This window comes from Myxine glutinosa, chromosome 7, assembly GCF_964187855.1.
Source record: "Myxine glutinosa chromosome 7, kmMyxGlut1.1, whole genome shotgun sequence".
Classification (NCBI taxonomy): domain Eukaryota; kingdom Metazoa; phylum Chordata; class Myxini; order Myxiniformes; family Myxinidae; genus Myxine; species Myxine glutinosa.
This window is the reverse complement of record NC_136267.1, coordinates 13,736,738-13,755,822: the sequence shown is the minus strand read 5'-3', so window position 1 is coordinate 13,755,822 and position 19,085 is coordinate 13,736,738. Positions and strand designations below refer to the sequence as shown.

The 19,085-nt window shown below is 44.8% G+C and overlaps 2 protein-coding genes across 3 annotated transcripts in view; one reads left to right on the top strand and one right to left on the bottom strand.

Annotated features, from left to right (window-relative positions):
• The window catches only part of LOC137418497 (uncharacterized), a 164,958-nt gene that overhangs the window by 26,004 nt on the left and 119,869 nt on the right, over window positions 1-19,085 (top strand). The window contains exon 8 of the mRNA XM_078781286.1: window positions 16,329-16,390. Within this exon, the coding sequence (XP_078637412.1) occupies window positions 16,329-16,390 (62 nt within the window). The remainder of the gene's footprint in view (window positions 1-16,328; window positions 16,391-19,085) is intronic.
• Window positions 1-19,085, bottom strand: part of URM1 (ubiquitin related modifier 1) — a 244,980-nt gene that overhangs the window by 134,858 nt on the left and 91,037 nt on the right. The gene's annotated exons all lie outside the window — the stretch shown is intronic.

Below are 19,085 nucleotides of genomic sequence, written 5' to 3'. Positions count from 1 at the left end.
GTCCTAAAATCCTGTTCTTCCGCTCTTTCACTCCCTCTCTCTGTTCTCTTCACCCTCTCTTTTGCTCAAGGTCATCTGCCATCTGCTTGGAAATCTGCCAACATCACCGCTTTGCACAAAAAAGGTGCAAAAACAGATCCCAGCAACTACAGACCAATCGGCCTTCTCCCAATTATCAGCAAAGTCATGGATTCCATCATTGCTTCAGATATGAAATCTTTCCTCTTCTCCAATGGTTTGATCTCTGATCATCAATTTGGTTTCAGACCTGGTCACTCTACTCTGGACATGCTGCTTCTGCTTTCTCAACAATGGCTGGAGGTCCTCAATGCCAAACAGGAAATTAGAGCTGTCTCCCTTGACATATCACGTGCCTTCGATACGGTCTGGCACCCCGCTCTGCTCACCAAACTGTCCTCTTTTGGTATCCATGGAAATCTCCACGCATGGCTGGCGGACTTCCTCTCTAGTCGTAGTCAACGTGTGGCCCTGAATGGGTTTCTCTCATCTCCTCTTCCTGTTCAGGCTTTTTTTTTTTTTTTTTTTGTTTACAAGATCGAGGCTCGTGAAAGAGCGAACATTAATCACACAGAAAGACAAACAGACACATAAAACAAATAACATCGGGAGCGGTAGACAAGATGGGGAGAGAGGGGGAAGGACACAAACACAACATTTGAGAGCAGGGACCGAGAGACATGGAGACATCGAGAGATCTGTGGGAGGGAGAGGGCTTTGGGGGGAGGCATGTGAAGGGGGGGGGGGGGGGGGGTGGGAGAGGTATAAACATATGGACACTGCCAGGACTTCCAGGAAAGAAGTTGGAATTTCAAACAAGGTGGATCTGGGGTGAATTAGTGGGGGTAGAAAAGATCAAGGTTTTGGATGGGGGAAGATAAGAGATGGTGGTGAACAGCTGTTTTAAAGACCTGGAGGGAGGAGTGGGATTGAAGGGAGTGTGGGAGTTTGTTCCAGAGGCGGGAGAAAAGAGGAATGAAAGAGTGAAGGTGAGCCGAGATTTCGGCAGTTTAACCATCAGAGGGTTGCTGGCAGATCTTGTGCGACCTGTAGGAATATTTGGGGGACAGAGCACAGAGAGAGCTGGGGGAGCAAGGCCGGAGAGGAGTCGGTAGAAGACAGAAAGACCATCTACCTGCCTGCGGTGAGTGAGTGAAAGGCCCTCAGAGATAGCTTCATCGCGGGAGATTCCAATGATTTCCCCAAGGCAGTGTTCTGGGCCCTGTGCTTTTTCTGGTCTTCATCAATGATCTCTCTGACTCTCTTGAAAATCCTCTCTATCTCTTTGCTGATGACTCTACTCTCTGTCGCTCTATTCCTCATCCCTCAGATCGGCAGTCTGCAGCCTCCTCACTCTGCAGACCTGGACAAAATCACAGACTGGGCATACAAGTGGAACATGTCTTTCAATCCTGACAAATCTCACACTCTTACGATGTCTCTCCGAAATGACCGACTGGACAACCCTCCCATCCCCTTTCTGAATAATCCTCTCCAAGAAGTTCTGTCACTCAAGCTTTTGGGTCTCACTATCTGCCATGATCTTTCCTGGGAAAACCACATTTCAAATCTGGCCTCCAAAGCCAGTCGCCGACTGGCCATCCTCCGTCGTGCGAAGTCCTTCCTTGGCACACCTGAGCTCCTCACCACATACAAGGCTTTCATCCGCAGCTCAATGGAAGACTGCTCTCCCCTTTGGGCTGGTGCTCCTGCCTCACACCTAGCTCGTCTTCACGCTGTTGAAACCAAAGCGTTCAGAATGATTGGAATCTCCCGCGATGAAGCTAACTCCAAGGGCCTCTCACTCACTCAACGCAGGCAGGTTGGTGGTCTTTCCGTCTTCTACCGACTCCTCTCTGGCCTTGCCCCCCCAGCTCTCTCTGGGCTCTGTCCCGCAAATATTCCTACAGGTCGCACAAGATCTGCCTGCAACCCTCTTATGGTTAAACTGCCAAAATCAAGACTCTCTGCTCACCTTCACTCCTTCATTCCTCTTTTCTCCCGCCTCTGGAACAAACTCCCTCACTCTCTTCAATCCCACTCCACCCTCCAGGTCTTTAAAACAGCTGTTCACCACCATCTCTTATCCTCCCCCATCCAAAACCTTGATCTTTTCTACCCCCGCTAATTTCACCCCAATTCCACTTTTTTGAAATACCAACTTCTGTCCTGGAAGTCCTTGGTGTCCTTGTGTTTTATACTTCTTCCCCCCCCCCCCCCCTTTCCACGCCTCCTCCCCCCAAGCCCTCTCCCTCCCACACATCTCCCTGCTCTCAAATGTTGTGTTTGTGTGCTTCCCCTTCTCTCCCCATATTGTCTTCCGCTCCCTCTTTTTATATATTTTGTTTGTCTGGTTGATTTGTTTGTGAAGTAAATGTTAGCTCTTTCACGAGCCTCGATTCAGTATACAAAAAAAGAAAAAAAAGTGAGACGGCGCTGACCTCATGTCTGAGATTGAGGGCCTACATGCATTTTTGGGAGAGAAAAAGCAGCACGTCCAGGGCAGAGTGACCTGGTCTGAATCCAAACTGAAGGTCTAAGTTGTGGCCGTTGGAGAAAAGGAAGGATTTGATGTCAGCTGCAAAGATGGATTGCATGACCCTGTTGATGTTTGGAATAAGCTGGAAGGTCTGTAGTTAAGAGAATCTGTTTTTGCACTTTGTTTTTTATGATTCAGTGATGTTGGCCGATTTCCAAGCAGATGGAAGATGTGGAAGAGCAGAGGATAGGATGAACATAACAGAAAGAAGATGTGGAAGAGCAGAGGATAGGATGAACATAACAGAAAGAAGATGTGGAAGAGCAGAGGATAGGATGAACATAACAGAAAGAGGATGGACTGGAGCAGCAGAGCAGGTTTTTAAGATGCGTGTGCTGATGCTGTCCAGACCAGTTTTTGAATGAGAGTCTAGGTTTACCAATGAACGGTCACTTCTTCACGTGAGAAAGACACGGAGTGCAGGAGTGACCAGCTATGGTTGATACAGAGAGCGAGGGGTTGGGGCACAATATTTTGAAGTAAACACAGAATTGAGGCATTCCTCCTTCACACGAGCAGAGTCGGCTGTGGGGCTATTTGAAGTGAGGAAAATGGATGGAGGGGGAGCACACTCCAAAGATTGAAGGTGCCACCCTGTCTTTGAAGTTCAACCTTGAGCAAGTTTGACGTTGTTTTCTGCCAATTCTGAGAGTAGACACACTTGTTACAACATAGATCAATCCAATATAGATCATTGCTTTTGATAACACAAGGTGAACAAAAATAATTAATTGTGTGTAAAATGTGTCTCCACATTCCTGTGATGTGTTGATTGTAATGCATTGGCCCGCCTTTGCTTTTTGAGGAATCTATCCAATGGCTGAGGGGGTCATTTCTAATGCTGTTCTCTTTATTAAAATGCATATGAGTAAGAATTAAAGCTTTTGGAAGAACAAGAAGGCAGAGGATGGAGGGAAGCAATTCGACTGACAGTGGGGCCTTGCGTAATAGGTCCACATGAGACATAGAACAAATGAATGTGCAACCAAGAAGCTTGCAAGTAAAAATGTTATTTTTGAAGCATCCACCAGACACAAGCTTATTTAAGAAGGAGACACCAGATCCTTTGCAATTGTTGTTAAAGTTTAACTTAAATTAAACCCTATTATGAGTGAATCAGTAAAAAAATATTTTGTACTTTACGGGCAGAGGCCACATGATGTAAAAGCTCTGCTTTTGTGATGACCTAAATCTCCCACACTCCCAGAAAACCTCTTTACTTTGATTTGTGATTTGTCTGTCATGGGAGAACAAAAAAAGTCAGAATGGTACATCTGGTACTGGCGGTGGTATTATTCAGCGCAAATGGCTAGTTTCCATGTACCATCATCCCGGGATGAAAACCATGCTGGCGTGACTCGGGTTGTCCGGCAGCCAGCATATCATTGTCTGTCGAAGCTGAGTGAAAACCTCACGTTTACATTCATTAGGTATCTTTGATGGATGTGGACAGTTATTTCTCAGCAAGCCTTGACGTCTCAATTTGCCCATCCTGGCTCGCTGGTCATGTCTGTGATCTGACGTGGGCTTCTCAGAGTTAAATGCTACGTATATGAGCAATTGCCGCCTTCAAATATTTATTATCGCTAAGCCACAAGTTCACGACAAGCGACAAGTTTCATGTGTCTTTAACTGAGGAGAGGCTTCCGTCTGGCCACTCTGCCATAAAGCCCAGATCGGTGGAGTGTTGCAGTGATGGTTGTCCTTCTGGAAGTTTCTCCCATCTCCACACAGGATCTCTGGAGCTCAGCCAGAGTGACCATCCGGTTCTTGGTCACCTCTCTTACCAAGGCCCTTCTCCCCCGATTGCTCAGTTTGGCCGGGTGGCCAGCTCTAGGAAGAGTCCTGGTTGTTCCAAACTTCTTCCATTTAAGAATTATGGAGGCCACTGTGCCCTTGGGAACCTTCAATGCAGCAGAGATTTTTTTGTAGGCTTCCCCAGATCTGTGCCTCGACACAATCCTGTCTGAGCTCTGCAGGCAGTTTCTTCGACCTCATCGCTTGGTTCTTGGTCTGATATAGGGCTGCAGTTATTGTCAAAAAGTGCCTTAAAAATGGCGGATCTGGCAACTAGCTTCCTACCAGCTACTTTTGGTATTTTTATAAAGTAAGTTCACAAACCAAAAATACCCAGAATACCTCTGGCGGAACATGCTTAAATGACGTCAACAAAATGGCTGCCAAAATTGTAAAGTTTGGCATTGTGTACAGGTGCTGACGTGGTACCTAACCGTTTATATAGTAGTTTTACTTGAGCAAAGGTATTGTACACAAAAGTAGAATATCACTGAAACAAATGGTACCCACCAATGTGAAATGAACACCAGGGGGCGCTAGCAACATGGCGGCCAGTGTATTGAAATGGCATTTTTCTTTTCTCCATATTTGATGAATACAGTGGAAGAAATCTGATGTTTGCTTTTATGATATAGTTCCAACAATATTATGCTGAGGTTGCTGATGAAATACTGCCACTTCGTGAGACATCTCAGGTGTCCCAGATCCAATTTCATTTTGCCTGCAAATCTACCTATACAGATTCACGAAAACGTCAAGCAGCACAAAAACGCAGACAAGAAGGGAGTAATTCCAATGACCACCAGCCAAAAGTAGCCAGGGTATCAAGAGAAAAAACATCAGCCTTTTCCTGGGATGAACACTTTCATTTGTTGAGAACCAGAGAATAAAAAGAAAGGAATACAACTTACAGCAGCGAATATGAAGCCCGCAGAAGTTCGTGAGAATGTGCTTCAGGGGGCTATTGCTGCAGGAAATCAGGTTGTTGTCCAACGTCTTTCTTTTGAGAAGGATATATTTGCGAAGAATGCGAAATGCCACAAGATATGCTATCAAAACATAACCTCTTCAAATACCAAAGAGGCTAATAAGCGTAAAACAGAGAAAGAAACTGTTGACTCGACTTTCAATCAAGCAGCTAGAAATGTCCACCTGGAATTCAAGGAAAGGTTGGACAATGGAACACCAGTGCTTCTATCAGACTTGTGCAAACATTACAGAGAATGTTTGGTCAAACTGGACATGGACCCTGACACTGCCAAACAGACACGGTCATTTTACGTTAAGAAAAAAATCATCGAAAATTTTGGAAACGAGATAGCATTTTACAGTCAGATAGGATTGCCGGATATTGTATGCTCCAGTAGCATAACAGTGGGACATTTAGTTGGAGAGATGGCTAAAGTGTCAGAATCCGATATCGAGCAAGACCTGGTTGAGAATGATGATGGTTCTGATGACAACAATGATTCCCAAATACTTCACCATGCAGTTAGTATTATTCGCAGAGACATAGAAAAATTACAACCAACAACTGAATACCCTAATACCTAAGAAATTGATCTTAATGCATCAGCTGCGTTTAATTTAAATATTATTTAAATATTTAAAATAAATTATTAAATTAATTCAAATGCATTTAAATGCATTGCATGCATGCATGCATGCATTTGCAATGCATGCATTTAAATTAATTTATTATTTAAATATTATTTAAATATTATTTAAAATATTATTAAATATAATTAATAATATTATTTTAAAATATTATTAAATATTAATATTATTAAATAGAATATTTGAATCAGATGCTAGTATCATTTTATTATAGATCAGGACACAGGGACCCTCAATGTAAAAATAAAATACAAAAACTTAATAAAAATGGAGGCCATCTTGATATCACTTGAACATGTTCCCCCAAGGGGAACATGGAGGGTTCGTTTATTCGCAGCTCTACACGCTCTCCATCGAAATCGAAGTTAAGTAATTGTTCCCATTTGTATTTTCGTTATAACTGTATTTATTTTATGGTGTATGTACGTATATTGTCCCGACGAAGATTTTCGGTGCAAATCCTTCATACCTGTATTGAAAATCGTGTTAATTCGTGTCGTGTCTTGAGGCCTTGTACAGTGAACACTGTACAACCTTGAGGCTTTGTTTTTCTCTCAGCGGTCCGTCGTTTGTGAAACCAATAACTTTCGTTCTCTGTTTTCGCAGTCTTTTCACCCCATAGCCTACTTCCTTATGTAAATCTCAACTCAAAAAAACAAAAAAAATAAGACATTACCTTCTCTGTGCTCATTCGTTTATTCATTCTTATTCGTTCGTTCGTTCTTCGACCACGTGTTTCTCCCCCATTTCCCCAGATAGATTGTCAAATTTCAACTCGTTATTTTATCGTCCATGCGTTATTGTTTGATTATAGTTAGTTTTGGTTTGAATTTCCTGTAACTCGTAATTAATTAATCGTGTTCTGCTCCTCGTGTGTGGCCTTGTAGTTGTACCCCCGTCGGTGTTTTGTTAACTTAAGCGTGTTTTGCTTGGCTCTTAGTTTTTTCCCTTCTACCCCGAACATAATACTCTGTCTAACGTTCTAAATCCCCACCCCCCCCCCCAAAAAAAACAAACAAAAAAACAAAACAAAACAAAAAAAAACATTTATTTTCCTTTCTCCACGTGTACTGTTGTCTCATCCTGTATTTTCTGTCCAGGTGTGCTGTTCGCCCCGCCCCCATTATCTCCTTGCCATCCACCGTTTGCCCTGTTCACGTGACTCGTGGTGGTCCTTCTCGGCTCTCCCCCCGTTGGTATTTTGTGCATAGAAGATTGTTCACAGTTCTGTTTAAATATTATTTAAATATGTTTAACCTTTCCCCTTCTGTGTTTATTTCAGTGGTATATTACAACACGCTGTTTTTCTTCCTATTTAAAAGGCTTTTCTCAATTTCCTCTCCAACGCATTCCACTTCAAAAAAAAGAAATTCAATATCTTATACGTCTCCCTCACTACATGGTCTAAATTCACATTCATTCCATCCCTCCTCCATCGTTCTGAATCGGATTGCTAACTTGAAAATCACAACAAACCCAATTTGTTATCAATGTTCGTCTTTCATTAATCATCCACTTTCTAAACTCCCCTCTTGCCCCTCCCATCCTAATCCCCCCCCTTGCACCTCCCATCCAAATCCCCCCCCTTGCCCCTCCACTCCTAAACTCCCCCCTTGCCCTCCACTCCTGAACTCCCCCCTTGCCCCTCCCCTCCAAATCCCCCCCTTGCCCCTCCACTCCTGAACTCCCCCCTTGCCCTTCCCCTCCTAAACTCCCCCCTTGCCCCTCCCCTCCAAATCCCCCCCCCTTGCCCCTACACTCCTAAACTCCCCCCTTGTCCCTCCACTTCTAAACTTCCCCCTTGCCCCTTCCCTCCAAAACTCCCCCCTTGCGCCTCCCCTCCTAAACTCCCCCCTCACTCCTCCCCTTCAAAACTCCCCCCTAACCCCTCCCATTCAATTCTCCCCCCATACCATTCCTCTCCAATTCTCCCTCCTCCCCCCTCCTCCTCCAAGCTGCCTCCTCCCCACTTCGTCTCCCTTCTATCTCATACCTCCACCCCCCCAAACCTTCTACTTTCCTCTGCCCCCCCTCAAACGCCTCACTGTGCCTCATCCCTTCACCATCAAACCTTTCATCCTCCTCATCCTTCCCTTTCTTGGAACTCTTCTGCAATATCTGACACACTATCAACTGCTCTCCCTACCTCCCCCTCTCATCCTTCATCTTACCCTACTCCTCCCCTCCCCTGTCCTGTACCTGATGCTCCCCCTCTCTCTTCATTAACGGTATGGACCTCAAACATCCGGGGCCTTCGCTCAAACCTGACTGATCTCTCCATACAGGTTGCTTCTGACAATCCAGACTTGATCTGCTTAACAGAGACTTTCCTCCCTCAAGATGTCTCTGATTCCTTAATATCTCTTCCTGGTTACTCCCTCCTCCGGTATGATAGACCTGAGCCTCGGCCTGGTGGTGGGGTGGCTATCTTTATCAAAAACTCTCTTCCTCACTCTCCTTGCACTGCCCTCTTTCCTCCTCACCCCCAGGAGTACCTCTGGCTACGGCTCCCTCTCCGCTCCCACCTTTTGTTCATATGTGTTCTGTACCGTCCCCCAAACAGTGATGACTCCATCTACATTTCACTGTCCGACAACATGGACCAACTTCTATCCACTCATCCCAACTCTCTCTTCCTCATATGTGGTGACTTCAACTGTCATCATGCCACCTGGTTGGGTGTGGGTTCCTCTCTCACCAGTCATGGCACCTCAGCAAAGGACTTCTGTGACTCACTGGGATTGACACAATCTGTCAATTTCCCGACCCGGATCTCAGCCAATGGAGTATCTTCTCTTCTAGACTTGGTTATGACAAACTTCCCTGCTAATGTCTGCTGCTCTTCTTCTGCTCCAATCGGTTCTTCTGATTATGTGCTTGTCAAAGTGGACATCTCTCTGGCCATTCTCAGAGAGCCTCCTCAGCGTCGACGAGTCTGGCATTTCACTCAGGCCGACTGGGACGGTCTTCAAGCAGCCATCAATCGTCTGGATTGGTCTCCCATCTCCACTGCCTCTGACATCAATTCTTCCTGGGAATTCTTCCAAAGCAAACTGATCTCTCTCATGCACAGATTTATCCCATCTCGCCTTCAGTTGTCTTACCCTTCCTCCCGTCCATGGTACACTGAATCTTGTGGGGAGGCAGTTGCACTGAAACAACTTGCCTTTGCCTCTTGGAAGGCTAATCCAACTGAAGGCAATCTCAGTTCCTTCCACCAAGCTCGGAACAAGTGTGTGTCTACCCTCAGGAGTGCCAGGAAGCACTATCTCTCCTCACTCAAGAATGAACTCTCAAACCTGTCTCCTTCCTCCAAATCCTGGTGGCGTCTGGTCAAATCCGTTTCTGGTGTTTGTTCCCCCTCCATCCCCTCCCTTACCTCAAATGGCCACACAGTTGACATCGCACGTGACAAAGCCGAATGCCTCAACTCTGTGTTTGCCTCAAAATCCTTTGTCCCAAACCCATCTCTCTCTGTTCCCACCTTTCCCAGTCGAACCCAACTGCTCCTGAACTCTGTGTCCTTCTCTCCTGACAAGGTGGAGGAGTTTTTGTCAAACCTCGACTCTGATTCTGCAACTGGACCAGACGGCATCAGCCCACGGGTCCTAAAATCCTGCTCTGCCGCTCTATCTTACCCTCTCTCTGTTCTTTTCACCCTATCGTTTGCTCAAGGTCATCTGCCAGCATCCTGGAAATCAGCTAGCATTACCGCTTTACACAAAAAAGGTGCAAAAACAGATCCTTGCAACTACAGACCAATCAGCCTGCTCCAAATTATCAGCAAAGTCATGGAATCCATCATTGCTTCGGATATGAAATCTTTCCTCTTCTCCAATGGCTTGATCTCTGATCATCAATTTGGTTTCAGACCAGGTCACTCTACTCTGGACATGCTGCTTCTGCTGTCTCAACAATGGATGGAGGTCCTCAATGCCAAACAGGAAATCAGAGCTGTCTCCCTTGACATATCACGTGCCTTTGATACGGTCTGGCACCCAGCTCTGCTCACCAAACTCTCCTCCTATGGTTTCCATGGAAATCTCCATGCATGGCTTGTGGACTTCCTCTCTGGTCGTAGTCAACTTGTGGCCCTAAATGGATTTCTCTCATCTCCCCTTCCTGTTCAGGCTGGAGTTCCCCAAGGCAGTGTGCTGGGCCCTGTGCTTTTTCTGGTCTTTATCAATGATCTCTCCGACTCTCTGGAAAATCCTCTCTATCTCTTTGCTGATGACTCCACTCTCTGCCGCTCCATTCCTCTTCCCTCAGATCGGCAGTCTGCAGCCTCCTCACTCTCTGAAGACCTGGACAAAATCACAGACTGGTCAAACAAGCCATGGCTCCTCAGCAAAGGACTTCTGCGACTCACTGGGACTGACACAATCTGTCAATTTCCCGACCCGGATCTCAGTCAACGGAACATCTCTTCTGGACTTGGTTATGACTAACTTCCCTGAAAATGTCTGCTGCTCTTCTTCTGCTCCGATCGGATCATCTGATCATGTCCTTGTTAAAGTGGACATCTCTCTGACCATCCTCAGGGAGCCTGCTCAGCGTCGACGAGTCTGGCATTTCACTCAGGCCAACTGGCACGGTCTTCAAACAGCCATCAATCATCTGGACTGGTCTCCCATCTCTACCACCTCTGACATCAACTCATCCTGGGAATTCTTCCAAAGTAAATTGCTCTCTCTCATGCACAGATTTATCCCATCTCGTCTTCAGTTGTCATACCCTTCCTCCCGTCCATGGTACACGGAATCTTGTGGTGAGGCTGTTGCCCAGAAACAACTTGCCTTCGTCTCCTGGAAAGCAAATCCAACGGAAGGAAATCTCATTTCCTTTCACAAAGCCCGAAACAAGTGTGTGTCCACCCTCAGGAGAGCCAGGAAACAATATCTCTCCGTTCTCAAGACCGAACTCTCTTATCTGTCTCCCTCTTCCAAATCCTGGTGGCGTCTGGTCAAATCCGTTTCTGGTGTTTGTTCCCCCTCCATCCCCTCCCTTACCTCAAACGGCTACACAGCTGACTCCGCACGTGAAAAAGCTGAATGCCTCAACTCTGTGTTTGCCTCTAAATCTTGTGTCCCAAACCCATCCCTCTCTGTACCCACCATACCCAGTCGTACCCTGCTGCTCCTGGACTCCGTGTCCTTTCCTCCTGACAAGGTGGAAAAGTTTCTGTCAACCCTCGACTCTGATTCTGCAACTGGACCCGACGGCATCAGCCCACGGGTCCTAAAATCCTGCTCTGCTGCTCTATCTCACCCTCTCTCTGTTCTCTTCACCCTCTCTTTTGCTCAAGGTCAACTGCCATCTGCTTGGAAATCAGCCAACATCACCGCTTTGCACAAAAAAGGTGCAAAAACAGATCCTAGCAACTACAGACCAATCAGCCTTCTCCCAATTATCAGCAAAGTCATGGAATCCATCATTGCTTCTGATATGAAATCTTTCCTCTTCTCCAATGGCTTGATCTCTGATCATCAATTTGGTTTCAGACCAGGTCACTCTACTCTGGACATGCTGCTTCTGCTGTCTCAACAATGGATGGAGGTCCTCAATGCCAAACAGGAAATTAGAGCTGTCTCCCTCGACATATCACGTGCCTTCGACACGGTCTGGCACCCCGCTCTGCTCACCAAACTCTCCTCCTTTGGTATCCATGGAAATCTCCACGCATGGCTGGCGGACTTCCTCTCTAGTCGTCGTCAACGTGTGGCCCTGAATGGGTTTCTCTCATCTCCTCTTCCTGTTCAGGCTGGAGTTCCCCAAGGCAGTGTTCTGGTCCCCGTGCTTTTTCTGGTCTTCATCAATGATCTCTCTGACTCTCTCGAAAATCCTCTCTATCTCTTTGCTGATGACTCCACTCTCTGCCGCTCCATTCCTCTTCCCTCAGATCGGCAGTCTGCTGCCTCCTCACTCTCTGAAGACCTGGACAAAATCACAGACTGGTCAAACAAGTGGAACATGTCTTTCAATCCTGACAAATCTCACACTCTTACTATGTCTCTCCGAAAAGATCGACTGGACAACCCTCCCATCTACTTTCTCAACAATCCTCTCCAAGAAGTTCTGTCGCTCAAGATTTTGGGTCTCACTATCTGCCATGATCTTTCTTGGGAAAACCACATTTCCAAGCTGGCCTCCAAAGCCAGTCGCCGACTGGGCATCCTCCGTCGTGCGAAGTCCTTCCTCGGCACACCTGAGCTCCTCACCACATACAAGGCTTTCATCCGCAGCTCAATGGAATACTGTTCTCCCCTATGGGCCGGTGCTCCTGCCTCACACCTAGCTCGGCTTCACGCTGTTGAAACCAAAGCTTTCAGAATTATTGGAATCTCCCGCGATGAAGCTATCTCTGAGGGCCTTTCACTCACTCACCGCAGGCAGGTAGGTGGTCTTTCTGTCTTCTACCGACTCCTCTCCGGCCTTGCACCCCCAGCTCTCTCTGTGCTCTGTCCCCCAAATATTCCTACAGGTCGCACAAGATCTGCCAGCAACCCTCTGATGGTTAAACTGCCGAAATCTCGGCTCTCCGCTCACCTTCACTCTTTCATTCCTCTTTTCTCCCGCCTCTGGAACAAACTCCCTCACTCCCTTCAATCCCACTCCTCCCTCCAGGTCTTTAAAACAGCTGTTCACCACCATCTCTTATCTTCCCCCATCCAAAACCTTGATCTTTTCTACCCCCGCTAATTCACCCCAGATCCACCTTGTTTGAAATTCCAACTTCTTTCCTGGAAGTCCTGGCAGTGTCCATATGTTTTATACCTCTCCCACTGCCCCCTTCCCACGCCCCCCCCCAAAGCCCTCGCCCTCTCTCAGATCTCTCGATGTCTCCATGTCTCTCAGTCCCTGCTCTCAAATGTTGTGTTTGTGTCCTTCCCCCTCTCTCCCCATCTTGTCTACCGCTCCCGATGTTATTTGTTTTATGTGTCTGTTTGTCTTTCTGTGTGATTAATGTTCGCTCTTTCACGAGCCTCGATCTTGTATACAAAAAAAAAAAAAAAAAAAAAAAAAAAGGGGGTTCTGGGTATTTTTGGTGTGTGAAGTAGTCAGGGCCCATACTTTATAAAAATATCAAAATTAGCTGGTAGGAAGCTTGTCACTTCACCCTCATTTTCATGCTCGATCTGCAGCCCTAATATGCATTGTCAGCTGTGAGACCTTATATAGACAGGTATGTTCGTTTCCAAATCATGTCCAATCAATTGAATTTACCACAGGTGGACTCCACTCAAGGTGTAAAAACATCTCAAAGATGATCAAGAGAAATGGGAGGCACCTGAGCTAAATTTCAAGTGTCATAGAAAAGGGTATGAATACTTATGTGATATTTCAGTTTTTTCTTTTTAATAAATTTGCAAAACTTTCTAAAATCCCGTTTTCTCTTTGACATTCTGGGGTATTGAGTGTAGATTGATGAGAGAAAAAATGAATTTAAACGATTTCAGCATAAGGCTGCAACATAACAAAATGTGAAAAAAGTGAAGGGGTCTGAATACTTTCTGAATGCACTGTAGATGCGATTGACATGAGCAAAGCATTGCTCAGAATATTGCTGCGCTGATTTTGGTGCTGTCACATTGTTTTTTGTTTGATTTCATCAAATTGTGAATGGAGTTTTTTTATTTTTATGCCTCTGCCAACGAAGTCGCCAGAGGCATTATGTTTTCAGGTTGTCTGTCTGGCCATCTGTCTGTCCGTCCGTGATAGGGTTTTGTTACTGCGATAACTTGAGAACGGCTGAAGGAATCTTAGTCAAACTTGGCGCAGGTATGTATAATGAGGTAAAGATGAACTGATTATATCTTGGGGTCACGAGGTCAAAGGTCAGATGTAATGATAGGTAAAAATACTATTACCGCGATAACCTGTGAACCAGTGATGGGATTCTGACAAAAATTGGTACACATATGTATTATGATGCAAATATGAACTTGTTTTATTTTCGGGTCAACAGGTCAAAGGTCAAAGTCAATAGGTCTATAACTTGAACGGCTAAAGGGATCTAATTAAAATTTGGTACAGGTATGTGTATTGTATAATGATGTAAAGATCAAATGATTAGATTTTTGGGTCAATCAGTCAGATGTCCCATCAGGTAAAAATTCTGTTACCGAGATCAAAGGTCATGTTAAGTTAAAATTATATCGTTACCGTGATAACTTAAGAATGGCTGAAGGGATCGAAGTCAAACTTGGTACAGGTATGCATAATGATGAAAAGATGAAATGACTAGATTTTGGGGTGAAGCAGTCAAAGGTCAGAGGTCATGTTAAGTAAAAATTATGTTACTGTTCTAACTAGTGAACAGGTGATGAGATTTTGACCAAACTTGGTATAAGTATATATTATGATGCAAAGATGAGCTGATTATATTTTGGCATCAAAGGTGAGGCGTGAGATGGTTTGTGATTTTGGTGAGGCCAGAGGTCATGTCAGGTAAAAATGAACTGAGTTCATGTCAGGTAAAAATGTTATACTTGAGAACAGCTCAATAGATTTAAATCAAACTTGGTACAAGTATCAGAGAGTACGCTAGTACTCTCTATGTAGGGATGGCGCGGAAAAAAAATCTTGGTCCCATCTGCTATATACAAAACTAAAAGAAGATAATTATCTTCTTTAAAAAGTCGCTCAGGCTACATATGAGAGCCTACCTGGTCTGTTCAGCTGATTGTCGAGGTAGGGATCACTTTTCACTTCTCCAGACCATGGAAAAAGCAAAATGAAGCGAAAAAATGAGATCGGTCAAACCCAGGAATTCATCTTCTTTATGCTAAATTTAAAAGGCTAAAATAAAAAAAAATTATGCTAAATTATTTCTAAAGTCAATTTAGCTAAATTATGCTAAAAAAATTAGGCAATTTAGGGGTGACACACTTCAGTCTAAAAAAGGTCCTGAACAAGAAAGAGATGATGTTGGTTTAGAGAGTAGCTAACAGTATTGCCATCACATAATCCCTACATCACTGCCTCCAGTCTGTAGTCTAGGGCTTGGGTTATGCCTAGCTAAAAGTACGAAAAGCTCCTATATTTCATTTCTGCATAAGTATAAGAAGCTCCTATATAATTTCAGGGACTTCTTGCAACTTCAGTTGTCCTTCCTACTTTTTTTTTTTATCAACTTAGAGTAACCAATCACAAATGCAGGTAATTATAGAATGCTGCTATTAGAGATGTCCATGCAGTTTGTAAGAAGTTGATGATCATGTACTGATATTATAACATTGTACTCGGGCTGCTAATGTGTAGAGTCTCAGTATGTGGTTACACTACAAGTGTAATCAAGTACTTGCGTAACCAGTGGAGTGTTTGTAGAAGCTTGAAGCAATAATTGATGAAACGTAAATGAGGCAGTGATGTAAGGATTGTTCTGTGATGGCAATACTGTTAGCTACTCTCTAAACCAACATCATCCCTATCTTGTTTAGGACCTTTTTTAGCCTGTAGTTTGTCATCCCTACATTGCCTTTTTAATTTTGCATAAATTTTTTTATTCACTTGTTTATAATGATGTAATAATGTGGGCAGAGTCATATCGGTCGACGTCGTGACGTTGAAGAGCGTCTTTTATGTTCTGGGGTTCAGGTTAGATGTCGAAGTTGCTGGGAGCTTATGCGATGGCACGTTGTCTGTCCGTCCATCAGTCCGTAAACACTTGTAACTTCTTCTCTGAAACCGCTGATGGGATTGCAACCAAATTTGGTACAAATGATATTTGTTGTGTTGTGACTAAAGTTTGTTCACGGCATTACAAAAAGGCAGGGTCTATGGGGGTCTACCGGGGTCAAAGTGGGTCCAGGTTTGACTCTCAAAATAGATATTTGCTTTATTCTCTGAAACTACACATACGATTTTGATGGAACTTCACCACAGCCTTCACCACCCATGATGTACTAAGGCCTGTTCACGGCATTAAAAAAAATCTGCCTATTTTGGCTTTTACGGGGGGGGGGGGGGGGGGGGGGGGGTGGGGGGGTTTCCCCCAAAATCGGTTTTTGCTTTCTTCTCAGAAACTACACACACAATTCCTAAGAAACCTAACCACAACCTTAATCACCCATGTTGTACTAAAGTTTGTTCCTGGCATTTAAAAAAATGGGGTCTAAGGTGGTCTATGGGGGGGGGGGGGGGGGGGGGGGGGTTCCCCCAAAAATAGGTATTTTTTTGTTTGTTTGTTTAAGGTCTTATGATTATTTTCGTATGATTCTACATGCTGCCCTGTCTTCCAGCAACCATTGAAATTGGTTTAAAATACCTTTAGTCAGTGCAGTATACTGTTTATTCTACCATGTGAGCACCAGGGTTATTGCGCCTATGTTTTTTATTTATTGTCTTGTTTTCGCAGGGATGAAGATTCGTGTAACAGTCCCAACAAACCTTTGTCAGTTGTGGCAAGTGGAATTGGAGGTGAGAAGAATGTTTCATGATAAAACAGCTTGTGGAAGGGCAATGCAGGGTCGCTTCACTGATGGGAATAAGGAGAGGAGAGGAGAGGAGGGGAGAGGGAGAAGGGGAGAAAAAGAGGAGGGGGAAGAGCAGGAGAGGTGAGTAGAAGATGGGGATGGGGGATAGCCGGAGACAGTGAGGGGGATCAGGAGTAGAGGGGATCAGCGGATATCAGGAGGAGGGGTGACTCGACCACTCAAGTGGTTTAACCACTCAAGCAAGCACTCAATTCAACACAGTTGATAGGGAATGGATGGCTTGGCAAGCGCCAGCTAGCTGCTTGGTAACGGAAACACACCTGGACATCTGGACAGCATACTGCACATACAAAACATAAACGAAAGGACAGATTTTGAAATTGAAGAGTTCAAATATTAATCATGACCATTATCCTCATAATGAAAACGTAACCTGTCCAGTCTTCAACACAGTTTTACCTTTTTTAAATGTACATAAACTCAGAGGTGATGTTTGGTATACAAAAGTGTATGGCTACATTTAAAATTGTACTTTTTTGAAAGTGTATGTGTGTGGTGTACTGTTACGGGGTCCTCACCGATCTCCTGGTCTCGGTAACCTCCGAACCCCGAGAGGAACCCTGGCAGAAAAATATATTACCCTGTGTTGAAATCAATAGTAAAACCACACCAATGATTATAAATGAACAAACTTGTATTATAAATCACACACAGGTAATACGGTACAGCAAATGGCCATTGAGAGTGCACTCGAAATATATCTTATATAAAGTCAAGAGACACACTGCTCTGCCAGCAAATGATCGGACACTCCTCAATGTCTCTATGACGAAATCCGGTCGAAGCCCGAATCTCGCTCTCCATTCGATATCCGAAGCGTGTACAGTGGGCAAGGGTGCTCTTCCCGCCAAACTTTACAACGGCGCCCTCCAGAGGCGCACCTTCACCGCTCCCTCAGCAAACCGCAACGTAATTGGAGACAAAGCGGTCGCACCCCCTCATGCCCGACAGACCGTAGGATGTTGGGGATGACGATGACACGAAGCAAACGTTCACCGGTGTCCGAAGCATGCCGTTCAAAATGGCTGACGGCTCTGGCTTGAGCCGATGCGACGAGGCAAGGATTCGTCGGAATCTCAGCGCCCCAAATCTGTCTTCGCAGATTTCTCCACTCCAGCGAATATTCGTATCGCCAGATGTCCCTTCCAGGAACTTAAAATCCCCTCGCGGCTGTCCATAAACCTGGCTCGTTATGGAGTGCTGACGTCACCGTCCTCTCTGACTTTGCGCGCGCTCCTTCTTTTCTCTTCACCTCATTGTCTTCTCCTTCGGTTTCCTGTTTCACTTAGTTATCCTTTTTAACTTTTGATAACCGTTCGTGAATAATAGACCTTGTGAAACTAATAATAATACATAATATCAGAAACATGTCCAGTGGGTGAAAACCACAATAACGGAAGTCACGAATCCGAAACAGTACATAATAAATTGTAAAAGAAGAAGTGAAAAAGAAAACCTCTCAGGAATTTCCCCAGCCTCCGACTATTTAAGTATGCACGAGGCATTTCACTTCCAAGCCGTTTTTCGTTTGTGAAATGCAGTTTGAAAAGTCGGGCGAAAACCAATAGCTTTTTTTAAAATTAAAGACTTCGCTATCTCCTTTTCTCTGGATTATGAGAACGTACCTTTGGGCTGTGTATTTTAGACTACTGTCGTATTTGCTCTGACCAAAACATGCATTACCTCATTTCCTCTGCATGAGTTGCCTCAAAACAGTTTTGTTTCCTCAAAACAGTAACGGGGGCTTATGGTTTGGGTCTCGTCCATACATCCATCTGTCTTTGTGTGCGTGCACCGCAACCATATCTCTGAGATGTATGGGCCAATTTTGTTCATACTTGGCACAAAGACAATAAATGATGGTGTACATATGTACATAAATGCGTTTTGCGTTGCGATTTAAAAAAAACCGTTGTTGAACACGTCCTCAATCATTTCTTGGACATGCATTTACTGATATTGTTCAAACTTGGCACACAGATAATGAATGATGGCTTACATATGCATGTCTTTTTTTTTCGAGATCAGATCCAATATGGCCGACTGGCGGCTATTTTGTTACTTTAACGTGCCCCCAAGCATTTCTCAACATGCATAGACCAGTTTTGTTTAAACCTGGTACAAAGACAATACATGTGAATATGCACTTGGAGAAGATTTAGTTTTGTAATCTGACCAAAGATGGCTGACTGACGGCCTTTATCTCCGTACAGCAAAATTACTAAAACCATGGGGGTGATGACATTTTATGGCTTTTTCTTCTTGGTAAATGATAGAAGACTACTCCTCTCTATCTCTTGCTGATGACTCCACTCTCTGCCGCTCCATATCCCAACCCTCAGATCGGCAGGCAGCAGCCTCTTCACTCTCTGCAGACCTGGGCAATATCACAAACTGGTCAAACAAGCGGAACATGTCTATCAATCCTGACAAATCTCACACTCCAACTTTGTCTCTCCAAAAAGACCATCTTGACAACCCTCCCATCTACTTTCTGAACAATCCTCTTGAAGAAGTTCCGTCACTCAAGCTTTTGGGCCTCACTATCTGCCATGATCTTTCCTGGGAAACCACCTTTCCAAGCTGGCCTCCAAAGCCAGTCCCTGACTGGGCATCCT